The 15,820-nt window shown below is 34.8% G+C and overlaps 1 protein-coding gene across 1 annotated transcript in view; it reads right to left on the reverse strand.

Annotated features, from left to right (window-relative positions):
• Positions 1 to 8,043, reverse strand: part of LOC102727269 (developmentally-regulated GTP-binding protein 1-like) — a 9,203-nt gene extending 1,160 nt beyond the window's left edge. The window contains exons 1-2 of the mRNA XM_081813172.1: positions 7,992 to 8,043; positions 1 to 625 (exon numbers count right to left, since the gene is read on the reverse strand). Coding sequence (XP_081669298.1) covers positions 1 to 625; positions 7,992 to 8,043 — 677 coding nt within the window. The remainder of the gene's footprint in view (positions 626 to 7,991) is intronic.
• Between the last annotated feature and the right edge of the window lie 7,777 nt (positions 8,044 to 15,820).

Below are 15,820 nucleotides of genomic sequence, written 5' to 3' on the forward strand. Positions count from 1 at the left end.
GTGAGATTAATGCCTCCTTTATCCTTCTTCTTAAAGCCAGTGTTGGGGGGTTTGCTGTTCAAGCGAATGCCAAAGCCTTCCAGCTCATTTTCAATTATCTTTTTGTGTCCCAAGGGTTTCAGGACATCCAGAACAATCAGGATCAAGTTACATGTTCGGGCCACTGCAATGACTTGACAGCCTCTACCTTTCCCATCCTTGGCACCCTCAAGGATACCTGGAAGATCCAGGAGCTGGATCTTGGCACCTTTGTATCTGATGACACCAGGCACAGTGGTCAGAGTAGTGAACTCATAGGCTGCCACCTCAGAATATACCCCTGCCAGGTTACTAAGCAGTGTTGACTTCCCCACTGATGGAAAACCCACAAACCCAATTCGAGCATCACCTGTCTTGGCCACATCAGAACCTTCTCCTGGCCCACCACCACCACCACCTTTTGGGGTAATGAGCTCTCTACGAAGCTTAGCAAGGCGAGCCTTAAGCAGCCCTAGGTGGTGTGCTGTGGCCTTGTTCTTTTGAGTCTGAGCCATCTCGGCTTCTATCTCTGCAATCTTGGCTGAGGTGCTGCTCACGGTGGCGAGTACGGGGTGTTGCGGGGAGAGCGTAGTGGCCTCCACACAGACTACTTCCCCTCACACAACCGCTCTTCCACCACTTTTCAAACTTGTAAAATCCTATACATCCTTTAAGGTGAAACTGAACTTTCTTTGGTTTCTTTGGAACCAAATTTTCTTTGGTGCAGTCTTTCCTAAACGATTCACACAAAATTAATAAAAAATTGTATTGGTTACTTAAGCCTTTTTATTTATTGTTTGTATTTTTGGGGGGTATTCATTTATTGTATCTAAATTCTACCTCAAGAAATTTGATTTAAAAATTCTGTCAGTTATAACATGGCATACTTTATGCATGCTAACATAGCCTATAATTGTCTACGAAAACTTAGTATGCAGGAAATATACATATATATTTTTATATTTTGGCATAAGATATAATGAAATATTTCAAATATACAGAAATATAAAAAGAAGGACTTAGTAAATATTTTATACCAGTGGTTCTCAACCAGAGTTAATTCCTCCCCCCGCCCGAGCAAAATGTTTGGCAACATTTTGGTTGTCATAACTGTGGGCATGGGGAGAGGTTTGCTACTGACTGGCATTAGGGGATAGAGGCCAGAGAGGCTGCTAAACATCTAAATATCCTACAGTGCACAAAGACTGTTGCCCAGAATACCAAGAGTACAGAGGTTGAGAGACTCTCCTCTATATTAGCAATTCAAATGCATTAGATGTTAACATTTTGCCACATTTGTTCCAATTATCCCCCATTTAAAGAAAATGTTACAAATATATTTGAAGCATTCATTGACTTCTGATCTCATTTTCTCCACCTTCCCCCTTTAGAGATAATCACTGTTTTTTTTAAGAGAGGGAGAGATGGGGGAGGGGCAGAAGGAGAGGGAGAGAGAGAATGTTAAGCAGACTCTACAGCCAGCCTGGAGCCCAGCATGGGGCTCAATCTCACAACAGTGAGATCAGGACCTGAGCTGAAATCCAGAGTCAGATGCTTAACCAACTGAGCCACCCAGGCGCACCTAGATAATCACTATCTTAAAATCAATGTGCAAGTAACCCCACATATATGTATATTTTATTTTATATGTATCAACTATATCCTGTTTTGTATATTTGTCACACTTATACATCAGATATTGTCATATTGCTAAATATTCTACAATGTTCTTTTTTTAATCTATGGTATGTTCTTAAGATTTATCAATTTTGACATCCATAGGTCAAAATGATTTTTGTGGCTGTACATCATTTTAATAAACTGTACAAACTCCATTGCTTGTGTCATTATTTATTATTCACTGGTATACTAATGGAGATTTTGTTGTTTTAAATTATCCCCATGGCAAACAGTGCTGTGATAAACTTTCTTGTTATGCATTTCCCTTTGTATAATATACTAGGCTGAATAGTGTCTCCCATTTGTCCACCCAGAAACTCAGAATGTGACGTTTAGAACCAAAGCTTCTTCTTAGTAATTAAACTGAGGATTAGGGGCGCCTGGGTGGCTCAGATGGTTAAGATCTGAGGGTCCTGGGATCAAGCCCCGCATCGGGCTCCTGGCTCAGTGGGGAGCCTGCTTCTCCCTCTCCCTCTGCCTCTCTCCCTGCTCATGCTCTCTCTCTCTCTGTATCTCTGTGTCTCAAATGAATAAATAAAATCTTTAAAAAATAAATAAATAAATAATAAATAAATAAATAAATAAATAAACTGAGGATTAGAATCACTGGTTTATAGGGTATATGCATCTATAAATTAATTATTAGTGTTTATGAGATTTTCTCTTCATACTTTCTCCTGCCTTGGTATCATCAGACTCTATTTTTTAGAAATCAGATGTCTGAGACAGTATTTCATTTTTTATTTACCTTTATATGATGATGTGTACTTTTACATCATTTTTATTCATTCAAATCTATTATTTTGTGAATTATCTATTAAAATGATTTGCCCATTTTGTGTCGGTGTGGGGTGATGGTTTTTGTTTTTAAAAAGAAAATAATATGTAGTGGTATATAATGTTTTCTGGACATTAAATCTTTATCCAACATACATGGCAAATATCTTCTCAAAGGCTATGGCTTATCTTTTAAATTTGTGTATATTGTCTTTCTAGCAGAAGTTATTTATTTTATTTATCAATTTTATTTTTGAGTTGTTTTTCATCTCCATTAAATAATTCATTCCACTTCTACCATTGTAATACTTACACTTTTAATATATGTGAAATTTGTTTTTGTCCATGGTATGACACAGAGATCTACTTTTCCATAAAGAAAATCGATGTTCCTTTCATCATTTAATGAGCAATATAGCTGCTTCCCACTTGGTTGTAATGCAACCTCTGCCCTAGTGTATGTGTGTGTGAGTGTGTGTGTGTGTGTGTGTCTACGGGTTTTCTATTCTGTTCCAGTGGCCAATTTGTCTGTTATTGTCTCTATAGCATGTGGTCCTATTTAACTTACTGTTAAAATAGCTTTGATATATGAGAGAACCAATTGCCCAACTTTGTTCTTCAAATACATCATAGATAATTTTACTTACTAGATATTCTTATGGTTCCATAGAACTTTAAGATCAATTTGTCAAGTTCCATAATATACCCGAGAGGGATTCCAATTTAAATTGCATTGATTTTAGAAATTAATTTAGTGTTATCTGACATCTTTATGGCGTTGAGTCTAATAATTCAGAAACATTAGCTTAACTTTTTTTTTAATTTAGGTTAATAAATTCCAAATTGTATTGTAATAGAATTGTGCTCAAATTTTTAAATTTACTTACATACTTTATGATAGTTCTTGCTATTCTGTGTCATAACGTATCCTATTTCATTGGCGGTTAGTGGTAGATGAGAACACTGGTTTGGACACTTGCTTGTCAGTGGCATTCTTATTGTCATCTTATTGCTTTTAATACTTTATAGATATTTTTGGACTTTTTATAAATTAAATCCTATTTCATGAAAATAAATGGTAATTTTAGCTCTTCTTTCCCAATTGTTATATAAACTTTTGCCTTGTCTCAGAGGTTCTGATAAATATTCAGTAGTAAGAATGATGATGAGCACACTTGCTTTCTGCGTAATTTTAATAGGACCACTTTCACAATGTCATATTTAAGCATGATATTTCAAAGGCTCAGCAAAAGCCTTTAACAAGGTAAAGACATTCCTTTTTTCCAGTTTGCTAATTTTTTGTGATGAATTAGTGATGAACTTTATAAAATTTTTCAAAATAATAGGCAATCAATGAGTAATCACACAGACCATACCCAATAATTTATAAATACTGTTCCTGGCAGGTGATAGGTTGTGCTCCATTATAAAAAGTGTGTTTCTGACACTTATTTACTTAATCTTTTTCACATTAAGCTTTGTGTTTGTTCAAATGTGACATTAAACATGTGTCACCAATTTTGAACTTAATGTAGTACATAAAGTGTTTATAAGAACTGTATGTGTTTCTGAGTGTTTATGTACTTAATCAAAGTATTTTATGCTCTTTTGAGCAGATATTTATTTAATCAAGGGTTTAAATGTTTTAGGAAGTGTAAAATGGCTGAACCATATGTAAGATTTCAGAGGTGCCCCAGGAGGAGAGGGAATGAAACATTAGAGGAGAGATGAAATGGATTATAAAACCCAAACGAAACTCTGTGGGATGAACACTGGCAGAAAACTCAAGAGAGGAAAGCTGTAGAGAAGACACCCCAAGACACACAGACACTGCAAAGTAAGATGTGCAAGATCCTGAGGAACAGAAGTGAACATGTAAAATGCATGCAATAATATTTTTACTAACGGCTTTTAAGATTGACTAGAACAGCATAGGGTATGCTGAGTAGAGCCAATTACCTTGTGTTTCACATCAAGCCCTGGAATGATTTTTTGTTTTCTTTGGTGTCACATGTGCCTGGAAGTTCTGCTCATTCAATCCATACAACCCCACTGAGTATTGACTGTGATTACCATATTTTGAAAATAAGGATAAAAACTTACATTAGACTAAATACCTTGATGAAGTTCATAAAGCCGACCTTTGAATCCCACCCTATTGGATTCCACTGTCCAGCTCTTTCTTCTGTACATCACGGGACCGTTTGGATAGTCATGTTTATTACACAAAACCTGCCCTAAGACATAATCCTGAAATGGAAGAGGTTAGCAGGCAGAACAAGGGGGACTCCTGGGACTCAGAGTATAAAATATTTACCCACTGTGTGGCTATCTCATACTGCATTCACAAATAACCTTGGTTGTACAAGAAAACTCAAGTTTGAGTGGTGGGGAATGCGATGGGTGATAAAGGAGGGGAGGCTATGGGGATCGATGCTCTATCAATTACTCTGTCGACACAATTTATTGAGGAAAAACTACGAACCAGGCACTGTGTTAGGCCTTGAAATGCATTCCCTCATTTAATCATGTGAGACATAAACCTTGGAATGGAGAAATTAAGTAATTTTTTTCAAGGACTCACGCTGCCAGGGTATGAAGTTCACCCCTCAACCGATTTTGTTGTAGAGATCATATAGCAACCAATTTTTGACAAAATAAAATTTCAGGTGGATGATCATATCTCTGTGATACATACACACACACATAGGTTTATACACATGTATATTCTAATAATAAGACAATTCTCAATTATATATCCACCAATTTTCAATCCAAAGTTCCCGTTTTCCTACAATTTTCATGTAGTAATATCTCTTAAATGATGATGACACAAACATATATCCATTCCGTATCTCTTGAAATAGTCTAGGTCAAAATCTGTAAATCACCCTGTCCTTGAAGTTATTTCCTATCTATTCACAAGGCAGAACATGAAAACACATAAAGGATTTGAGTGAAAGAAAAAGAAATATCTGAGGGGCTCAACTACTGGAAGGTTTAACCTCAACACCCTATCTGCCAACACAACAGCAATGCAATCACAACAATAGCAATATTTCCCTTATTTATTTAAAAAGGGTATAACAATGTAGTCACAAATTCTTAAGATGAAGCATGCCTCATCATGGCCTAAGCAGAATTTATTCCCATATCGTTTTTATTATTTAAACAGAAAGTAAAATATATTTTAAAAGTTCAGTTCAGGATTTAGAAAAAAAGATAAAAAATAATCACTGAAAACAGGGAGATAAATGCAATTATCAGGATAAAAAGAAAAATGTAAGAATTTGAAAAAATAGAGAAGAAAAAAGAAAACAGAGCTGGTTTTTTGAAAATAAATAATTCTATAAAATGGAAGAGACAGAGAAAAAAACAAATACCGAAAATTAGAACAGTATGAGAAATACAAATATGAGAGTAAGGGCTAAGCTTGTACGGGATAATACTTTGCACAAGTATTTGTGTTTCAGAAATTTTTACAGCATGAACACTTTTTTTGGAAAAAGAAAAAGTACCTTACTGGGACGCCTGGGTGGCTCAGTCGTTAAGCGTCTGCCTTCGGCTCAGGTCATGATCCCAGGGTCTTGGGTTCGAACCCCGCATCAGGCTCCCTGCTCTGCGGGAAGCCTGCTTCTCCCTCTCCCACTCTCCCTGCTTGTGTTCCCTCTCTCGCTGTGTGTCTCTCTCTGTCAAATAAATAAATAAAATCTTAAAAAAAAAAAAAAGAAAAAAGAAAAAGTAGCTTACTAAGGCTGACTCTAAAAGAGATTTAAAAACCTGGATTGATAAAAATCATACAGGACAATGCAAAAATGATCAAGAACGTGTCTTCAAAATATTGAAGACTACAGAAAATTTACGGGTGAGATATTTTTAAATTTTCATTTGAAGAGTTTAGTTTCAATGTCTATAAACTGTAATAATTAAACATGATGGAATATTGCATAACTTATTTATGAGATACATTTATACCTGAAAAAGGAAATGCTAAACGTGAAAATATAAAATATCATTTATGGATACAAATGAAACTTATACATGAAATACTAAAAACTGATTTCAACCGGATATTTAAAAAACAATATCTACCTTGAAAAAAGACCTTTAATCTCAGTATGGACATGATGAATCTGACAAATTATATTAACATGTTAGTAAGAACACAATAGGAATTCCATAAAATATAATGTCCTCCTAATGGTAACTCCTACAAAACTGACAAAAAGATAACATTTTTCTTAACATGAAAAAAGCAAAAGTCATCACTTTACTTGCTGGTTAAAAACAACAAGTCTGTTTTATTAAATATATCGGAAAGTACTATGAAACTACATAGTATTAAAATATGACGCTATAGGCTAAATTTTCTTCCCCTCAAAATTCATATCTTAAAATACTAACCCCGTAGTACTTTAGGCTGTGACTGTATTTGGAGATGGGGTCTTTAAAAAGGTAATTAAGTTAAAATGAAGTGACTAGGATGGGCCCTAATTCAATATCACAGGTGTCTTTATAAAAAGAAAAGATTAGGACACAGACATAATAGAGGGAAGAATATTTGAAGATACAGGAAGAAGACAACCATCTGTAAGGCAAGGACAGACCTCAGAAGAAGCCAAAAATGCAGACACCTGATCTCCAGCCTCTAGAACTGTGAGAAAATACATTTGTGTTGTTTAAACCACCCAGTCTGTTTTACTTTGTTATGGTAGCCTTAGCAAACCAATAAATATGGTATAGGGTTATTATAATTGAACTAGTTTAACAATTGTAGATTTTTGATGAAAATAAATGAATTGCAAACAATGATTCCTGAAAGAGATCAGAAAAAAGAATCATTATAAGTGGGTTTTTTACTTTGGAATAAAAATCAAATTTGGACCTCACCTGAAAGCCTGTAAAAAGGCATAATCTTGTTGATTAAAGAATTGGATATAGAGTCCAAATATTTGTAAAGCCAATTTTTAAAAAATTTCTATATGCCTAAAATTTTAAATATTAAAACATTGTATGAAAGAATTGATTAATTTTCCTATATAAAAATAAAATAACGGTCATAGGTCAACATGAACTACATTAACAGGCAGATATTATAGATGGCTAATGTCACTTTTATGCAAATAAACTCACACAAAGGATTAAGATCATCTCTAATATTCAAAAGAGAGTGGCTAGAAAATATGATCTGAAAGTATGTTTTGACATTAATTTAATGGCTTCAGAAAATATTTTTTAAGTAAATGAAAAAATGAGATAGAAAACAAAAAAACCATTGCCCTTGGGGTGCCTGGGTAGCTCAGTCGGTTAAGCAGCAGACTCTTGATTTTGGCTGGGGTCATGCATGATCTCAGAGTCATGAGATCACCCTGCGTCGGGCTCTGTGCTGAGTGTGGAGCCTGCTTGGGATTCTCTCTCTCCCTCTCACTCTGAACCCCCCCACTCCCACTTGTACATATGCACTCTCTCTAAAAAAACAAAACAAACAAATGAAAAAAGCAAACAAAAAAACATACCATCGCCCTTATTAAGAATAACTAGAAATTGTTTATCTATGTCCCCATCCATGCCTATATCTATAGACACATGCATGTATGTATTTATGTACTAGATTGTGATGTGAAGTTCATTTCTTAAGTGGTTGGCAGCTGCAGGAGTCTGAAAAACACTGTCTTGTCCTGGTGAGAATGTGGTGAAGTAGAACATCCTGGTGTACTGTCTTGGGGTTATTCATTGCTGTACAACCAGATGGGAACTTAGTTTAACATTGTAAGTAAAATAGCACTGGAAATGTTCATACCATTGGCCCACTAATCCCCTAATAATACTTCTTCCATAAGAATTAATTAAATACATGATCAAAGACTTATATAAGAGGGTACCTGTCAGTGCTCTGCTCTGAAATCTCTAGTGACTCTTCATTTCTCCCAGAATGAAAGGTTGTCCCCATGTCCTTATGATGGCTTAGAAGGCACTTGCAATTTGAATCTATTAGAACTTGCCTCTTCTATTTTTAATTTCCCTCTTAGTCTCTCAGCTCTAACTACATTGGCCTCCTTACTGTTCTTCAAACATAGTAGACAAACTTCCACTTCAGGCTATTTGCCCAGGAGGTTCTCTCTGCCTTGAAAATTATCTCTGTGTGGGTATGGCTTACTTCTTCTTTGCTCCAATAGCTACTCTTTTTTTTTTTTTTTTTATAAATTTTTATTTTTTTTATTTTTTTGCGAGAGAGAGAATGAGAGAGAGCACGAGAGGGAGGAGGGTCAGAGGGAGAAGCAGACTCCCTGCCGAGCAGGGAGCCCGATGCGGGACTCGATCCCGGGACTCCAGGATCATGACCTGAGCCGAAGGCAGTCGCTTAACCAACTGAGCCACCCAGGCGCCCGCTCCAATAGCTACTCTTAACAACCAATTAAAAAATGCAGCACCAACTCCAATCCTGCTGAGCCCCTTATCCCTGCGCTAATTTTGTTCTATAATACTTCTCCCCTCCCAACATACTATAAAATCTAATGATTATTATATTTATTCCTAATTTTATCTCTCCATTCTCCCCTTATCCCCCACTTTCTAAAATACGTATTCCACAAGGAGATAGTTAAGTAAAATTTAGAGATGTATATTATTACTAGAACAAGACACATTTTATGCAAAGTAATGATCAATAAAGATACCAAGTAATAATAAAAAGAAGAACAATATGCATAAAGGACAGGAAATAAAAATATTAGCAGTGGTTCTCTAGAGATTGGGATTCATTAGTGTTATAGTTTGCTTCATTTTTATCCAATATATTTTCCTTCATTTTCCACAATTAATAAAATAGAAATAGAAGACTAACATTCTAAGAAAAATATTAGTTTATTTTTAAAATTGGGGTTTATATAAATATATCAAGATAATGTACTCCATAATTCAGGTAAAGATAGATACAGAATATTTATTTGATAAAATGTAAAACTCACTCTGTTTTAACTTTTTACAAATATAGTAATCAAAATGTATTTTATAATGTGTATCTCTTATAAATAAAAATTTATGATTGATGACTATTGGGAAATATATTTTAAAATTACTATTCTTTTCAGCAAATGTTTAAATACTTAAAATTAAATAAATACAAGATATTTGTATATTGAATATTTTCACAACTAATGATGTTTTTTAAGATCACATGACACAAAATTTAAATGTAAAAAATTAATACCTTTCCTATAGAGCACTAATTAGAAGATAGAAAATATAATGAGGAAAGATATTCCTTTCTACATGCCAATTAAAAACATAAGTAAATTTGGCAATGACCATGTTGCATTTATATGAAAAAATAAGAGCATTCTACAGAGAAATAAAAAGATTTAAACTGAATAAATGCAGATAGATTCAATGTACTTTGGTGGAAGAACTGTTGTTAAAAACAGACTATTCTTAAATTATTTTATAAATTTAAATGAATTCAGAATTGTACAGAATAGTGATTAAAGCTACATTTCTTACTGCTTATAGGAATGAACTCAAATTCTATCTCTAACATGTGAGTTTTGTAACTTTAAGTACCAGTAAAATGAGGATTTACTAGTATTTATTCCAAATTCTTATAGAAATAAATGACATAATGAATGCAAAGTACTTAGCACAAGGCCTGGGACATAGTGAGCACTTAGTAATCAGAATGAACCCTGATTACAAAATCTCATCTGCCTTTTGTTGTTTTTATTTTTGTTTACTTTTATAACTTGATAAAAGTGTACAACATATTACGTAGAAAATACACAGCAAGAAAAATTCAAAAGTCATTTACATTAAAATAAGGAGTCACAGGAGGGAATAAGCTTTTAAACATATTGTAAAAATACATTAATAAAATCACTTTGTCAAATACTTATTTATGTATTCATTTGGTCAATAATCATTGACATAGTATATTCCACGAATTATGTTTGATGCTGGAGGCTCAAATATCATCCTGAAACTCACAAAATATTGGAAAAGATGGATCAGAAAAATAATCAGTTGTAATATAATTTGAGGAATGGTGATCACAGGGATAAAGACAGGGATTTAATGACTTAAAATATGGCTGTATACTACTTGAATCCTAATACAAGGCATCAAACTGCCCTACCAAAAAAATGAGAGGAGAGAATACGGGGAGAAACTTACTTTCTATGTTAGGAGTGTACAAAAATGCCTATTGGTTGCCAAATCAAGAGTCATAATAACCTCCTATCTAAAATTTGTCAAGTCATTGACATGGCAGTTTGCCTAATGCTTCTAAGACTTAGAGAAATAGGTCAGAGAAATACGCCTGGTGAGACTGCCTAACAGAGAGGTGTAGGGCCATCCCTTAAAATTCTAGCATTCTAAGAAGATGGATTAATTATATGCCCTCAAGTTCTGAATTGAGAGTCAAAGAGAGAAGATGAAAATGTGAACCACACACCTGCTGGGAAAGTTATATGGGCCAAGAACACAAAAATCAGGGGACCAGTAAAAGGGACTGCCAGCTGAGGTTCAGGAACAAGTAGGGCTTAATCATCTAGGGGGCAAAGGATCCAGAATGGCTAAGGCAAGTGTTCACTACTTGTTGAAATTAAGATACATACAGAAGACTACATTTTATCTCTTTGAGACATAAATATGGCAACTGATGAGTGAGTCTTTTTTCAAGTAAGGAAAGATTTTTTTCTCTCTCTCTAGGAGTGCTGTGTATGTGAGTTGAGATGATGCTCCTTCCCCTGCACTTCTTATGCAACCGGAACCATAGACTTGCAGAACTGAGGACAACGAAGAGCTTTGAATCTGATATGGGGAGGAAGCTGAATATTAGTCAGAATTCAAAACAAAAATGAACCAACAAATAACAAGTGGAATTTGGAATTTAAAACACAATACTTTTTACATTAGCACCCCCCAAAATTAAATACTTAGGTATAAATCTAACAAAATATGAACTAGATCTACATAAGGAAAACTATATAACTCTGATGAACAAAACCAAAGAACTAAATAAATGGTAAAATATTCCATGTTCATGGATAAAAAGGCTCAATACTGTCAAGATGTCAGTTCTTCCCAACTTTATTTATAGGTTTAGTGGAATCTCAATCTAAATCTCAGCAAATTGTGTTATGGATGTTGACAAACTGATTTTAAAGTTTTGATGGAGAGGAAAAAGATTCACAATAGTCAGCATAATATTGAGGAAGAACAAAGTTAGAGGACTGACACTACTCAATTTCAACACTTACTATAAAGCTGCAGTAAACAAGACAATGTAGTATTGGTGAAAGAATGGACAATAAATTAATGGAACAGAATAGAGTACCCAGAAATTGAGCCATGTAAGTATAGTCAACTGATCTTTGAAAAGGAGAAAAGGTGATACAATGCAAAAAAGACAAATGAAAAGACATTTTCAACAAATGGTGCTGGAACAAGTGGACATCCATGAGCAAAAAAATAAATTTAGACACAGACCTTACACCCATCACAAAAACTAACTAAAAATAGATCACAAACAAAAATGTAAAATGTAAAACTATAAAACTTCTGAAAGGTAAAATAGGAGAAAATCTAGGTGACCTTGGTGATGACTTTTTGATGTAACACCAAAGGCACAATCCAAAAAAAGAAATAATAAGCTGGATTTCATCAAAATCAAAAACTTTTGCTCTGTGAAATACACTGTTAAGAAAATTTGAAGAAAACCTACAGACTGGGAGAAAATACTTTCAAAAGGCACATCTGTTAAAGTACTGTTACCCAAAATATACAAAGAACTCTTAAAACTGGACAGTAAGAAAATAATCTACTTAAATAATGGGTCAATGACAATAGACACCTCAACATGAAGATACATAGATGACATATAAGCATATGACAAAATGTTTTCCCTTATATGTTATTAAAGAAATGCAAATTAAAACTACAATAAGATTCCACTACACACCTATTAGAATGGCCAAAATCCAGAACACTGACAGCAAATGCCAGTGAGGATATGGAGCAATAAGAACTCTCATTCATTTCTGGGGGGAAGGCAAAAAGGTACAGTCTGGATGACAGGGTGATGATTTATCATTAAAACTAACCATATAATGTAGTGATTGCATTTCTTGGTATTTACCTAAAGGAATTGAAAAATGGAGTGCCTGGGTGGCTCAGCTGATTAAGCATCTGCCTTTGGCTCAGGTCATAATTTCAGGGTCCTAGGATCCAGCCCTGCTGGGCTCCCTACTCAGTGGAGAGTCTGCTTCTGCTTATCCCTCTGCCCCTCACCCCCACTCATGCTCTCTCTCTCAAATAAATAAACAAAATATTTAAAAAGAAAAAGAAAAGTTATGCCCACATAAGAACCTTTACATGAATGTTTACAGCAGCTTGAAAGCTGGAAGCAACCAAGATGTCCATCAGTATGCAAAAGGATAAATAAACTGTGGTACGTCCAGACAATGGGATATTATTCAGCACTAAAAAGAAATGAACTATCAAGCCATGGAAGACGTGGGGGAAACTTTAATGAATATCAAAGTGAAAGAAGCCTATCTGACAAGGCTACATATATTATTATAGTATGATTCCAACTGTATGACATTCTGGAAAAAACAAAACTATGGAGACAGTAAAAAGATCAGTGATTGCCAGGGGTTGGGGGAAGAGCCGGATGAATAGGTGGAATATAGAGGATTTTCAAGGCAGTGAAAATATTCTGTATGATGCCCTAATAATGAATACATGTCATTATACATTTGTCCAAGTCCATAGACTATGTAACACCAACAATGAACCCCAATGTAATTTACAGATTTGGGGTTACTACGATGTATCACTGTAGGTTTGTCACTTATAACAAATGTACCACTGGTAGGGAATGTTGATGAGGAAGATGTTCCTTGTGTGGGGATAAGGAGAATATTGGAAATTTCTGTACTTTCCCTTCAATTTTGTAGTAAAATACTCAAAAAAAAGGTCTTCATTTTTTAAAATTGTCCAAAAAGCTATGAAATATGCTTGCACTTCACTTAGCCAACCCATTTTTCTGCAGGTAAGGAGTGACCCACATAATATAGTTGAAAACAATGATCAGGAGAAATAAACATTTTATGTTTATCCCCAAAATTTAAATTCAAATAGAAAAAAGAGTCATTTAAAAATTGATTAGAAAAAAAATAAGATCTCAGAATAAGTAAAGGTATTTCTAAGCTTAATCAATAGGGAATATCAGAAATAAATACATAAGAATGGTTTATTTTATTAATTTTCAAGTAAGGGCTATTCTCCACCCTCAGGTACTATTTAACAATGTCTGCAGGCACTTTTGGTTGTCACAAATGGAATGAGGGGATACTAGTATGTAGTAAGTAGAGGCCAAGGATGCTGCTAAACATCCTACATGCACAGGACAGCCCCCAATAACAAAGAACTATCTGGCACTAAATGTCAATAATTCCCAAGTTGAGAAACCTTGATTTAACTCCTACTAATCCATGCTTCTCAGGAATCATCAATCGTTGAGAGAAGTTGAAAGCACAGTCTTCACAACCTGAGCAAACCTGTTGATTTTGTAATAGGGGCATTTTTTTGGATAAGCCAAAGTAGAACTATTGGCTAAGATCTCATGCTTAGGCATTTATTTTTTTTCTTTAATTTATCTGGATAAAGAATATTGGATGACCTGTTGTTGGGGGATCTCTCCTAGTTTAACTGAGTTGGGTGCATTCCAAGAGGTAACATAGATTCCATTTCTCATGCCCTTCTAATGTACTCTGTGACTCTGTGATTTTAGGAGTCTTTTCTCAAGATCTCTATTTCCATATCTGTAACAAAATGGCATTGATTTGAGAATAAGGGTTTTAGAGCTTTGACATTTTCTGTTTGCCTCCCACATACACTGGTTTGCACCTTCTTAATCCATGAAAGATTCCCCAGGTTTCAACATGTGTCCTTTGTCATACTGACAAAGGAAAAGTGCGAAACACCTGACTCTCACTGAGACAAGCATGTCTCATGCCTCAGTGCAGAAGGCAGAGAAAATGAGCATTTGATTATTCACACAATCCAACTTTTAATTAAAACACTTTCCACTGGCCTATTAGTGTCTTGGTAGGGAGGAAGGTATAAAGGACCAAAGAGCCATTTCTCTTCCTTTCTTTATTTGCTATCTTCATAGTGCCTAAGTTGTAGGATATAACTTTTAATAACAACTTTGGGAAAAATCCTGAATACTACATGGTATTCATTGGCTTCAATGGTGAGAAACATACTGCTCCATTAACAGTATACATTGTCATTTACACAATGTGTGTTTTAATGGCAGACATTATTTTAGAGAGGGAAATGTTATATGGAGTTTTATGGTAAATATTTTTGTATCTGCAATTAAGTAGAGTAATTATTTTTATCCTACTAAAAGACCATGAATTACTAGGTTATACCTTTGTCTTTAATATGCATTTTTCCATGAGTTGACAAAATAACAAGATGATTTCTGTCCTACTATTTGATCTCCACACTCCTGAAATACACATGCACTGTATCTCTAGATCTACCTATCGATTGCATGGAGTCTGTATATACATACATAATACATATATACTAATATAATATGTAAATAAAAATGTTTACAGTAATTTTTTGCCCTCTCATTCCGTGTTCCCTCTTCTCTATAGACAGAAGGCTATAAGGTACAGAATATTATAGAATATTCCCTGCAAATACCCCCACTATAATGCAGAAAATTGTACTATCAAAAATTACTCTGTAGAATGAAATTAAACAACTGTAGCAAGAACTTTTTTATAAATTTGAGAGACTGATGTTCTAGTGTTCTAAATTAAGATCCGAACAAATAATTTGAAAGTGTCTCTAGGCTCCCCATCATATTAGTTTTTGTTTTTTAATTGTTTTGTTTAGTAGCTTTATTGAAGTATAATTTCTAAACAACACACTGCACATATTTGAAATGTATAATTTGATATGTTTTAACATATGTATACACAAGTAAAAACTTCACCACAATCAAGATAACAAAGAAATCAATCACCCCCTGAGGTTTTCTCCAATGTGTGCTGTGTGAGCTCTGCTGTTGTGTCCTGGCCACTTTATCCTTCAGGCCAGTCATCTGCAGAGGCTCTCTTTGCCTGTTGTGGGCAGTTTTTGGTCCCTGGCCTAAGTATGGTGCATTTGAACTAGGTGTGCTCTAGTCTGCTTGTGAAATGAGGCCTGTTGCCACTGCTACTGGAACCAACTTGAAAAACTCCCAGGTTAGGAGATGCAGTGTTGGCAGGGTTTGAGGCTGGTCTTCTGGGGCAGGGGGCCCACAGCGCTGTGATTGAAGCAA

Source organism: Leptonychotes weddellii, chromosome 2, assembly GCF_054177405.1.
Source record: "Leptonychotes weddellii isolate Sample4059 chromosome 2, ASM5417740v2, whole genome shotgun sequence".
NCBI lineage: Eukaryota > Metazoa > Chordata > Mammalia > Carnivora > Phocidae > Leptonychotes > Leptonychotes weddellii.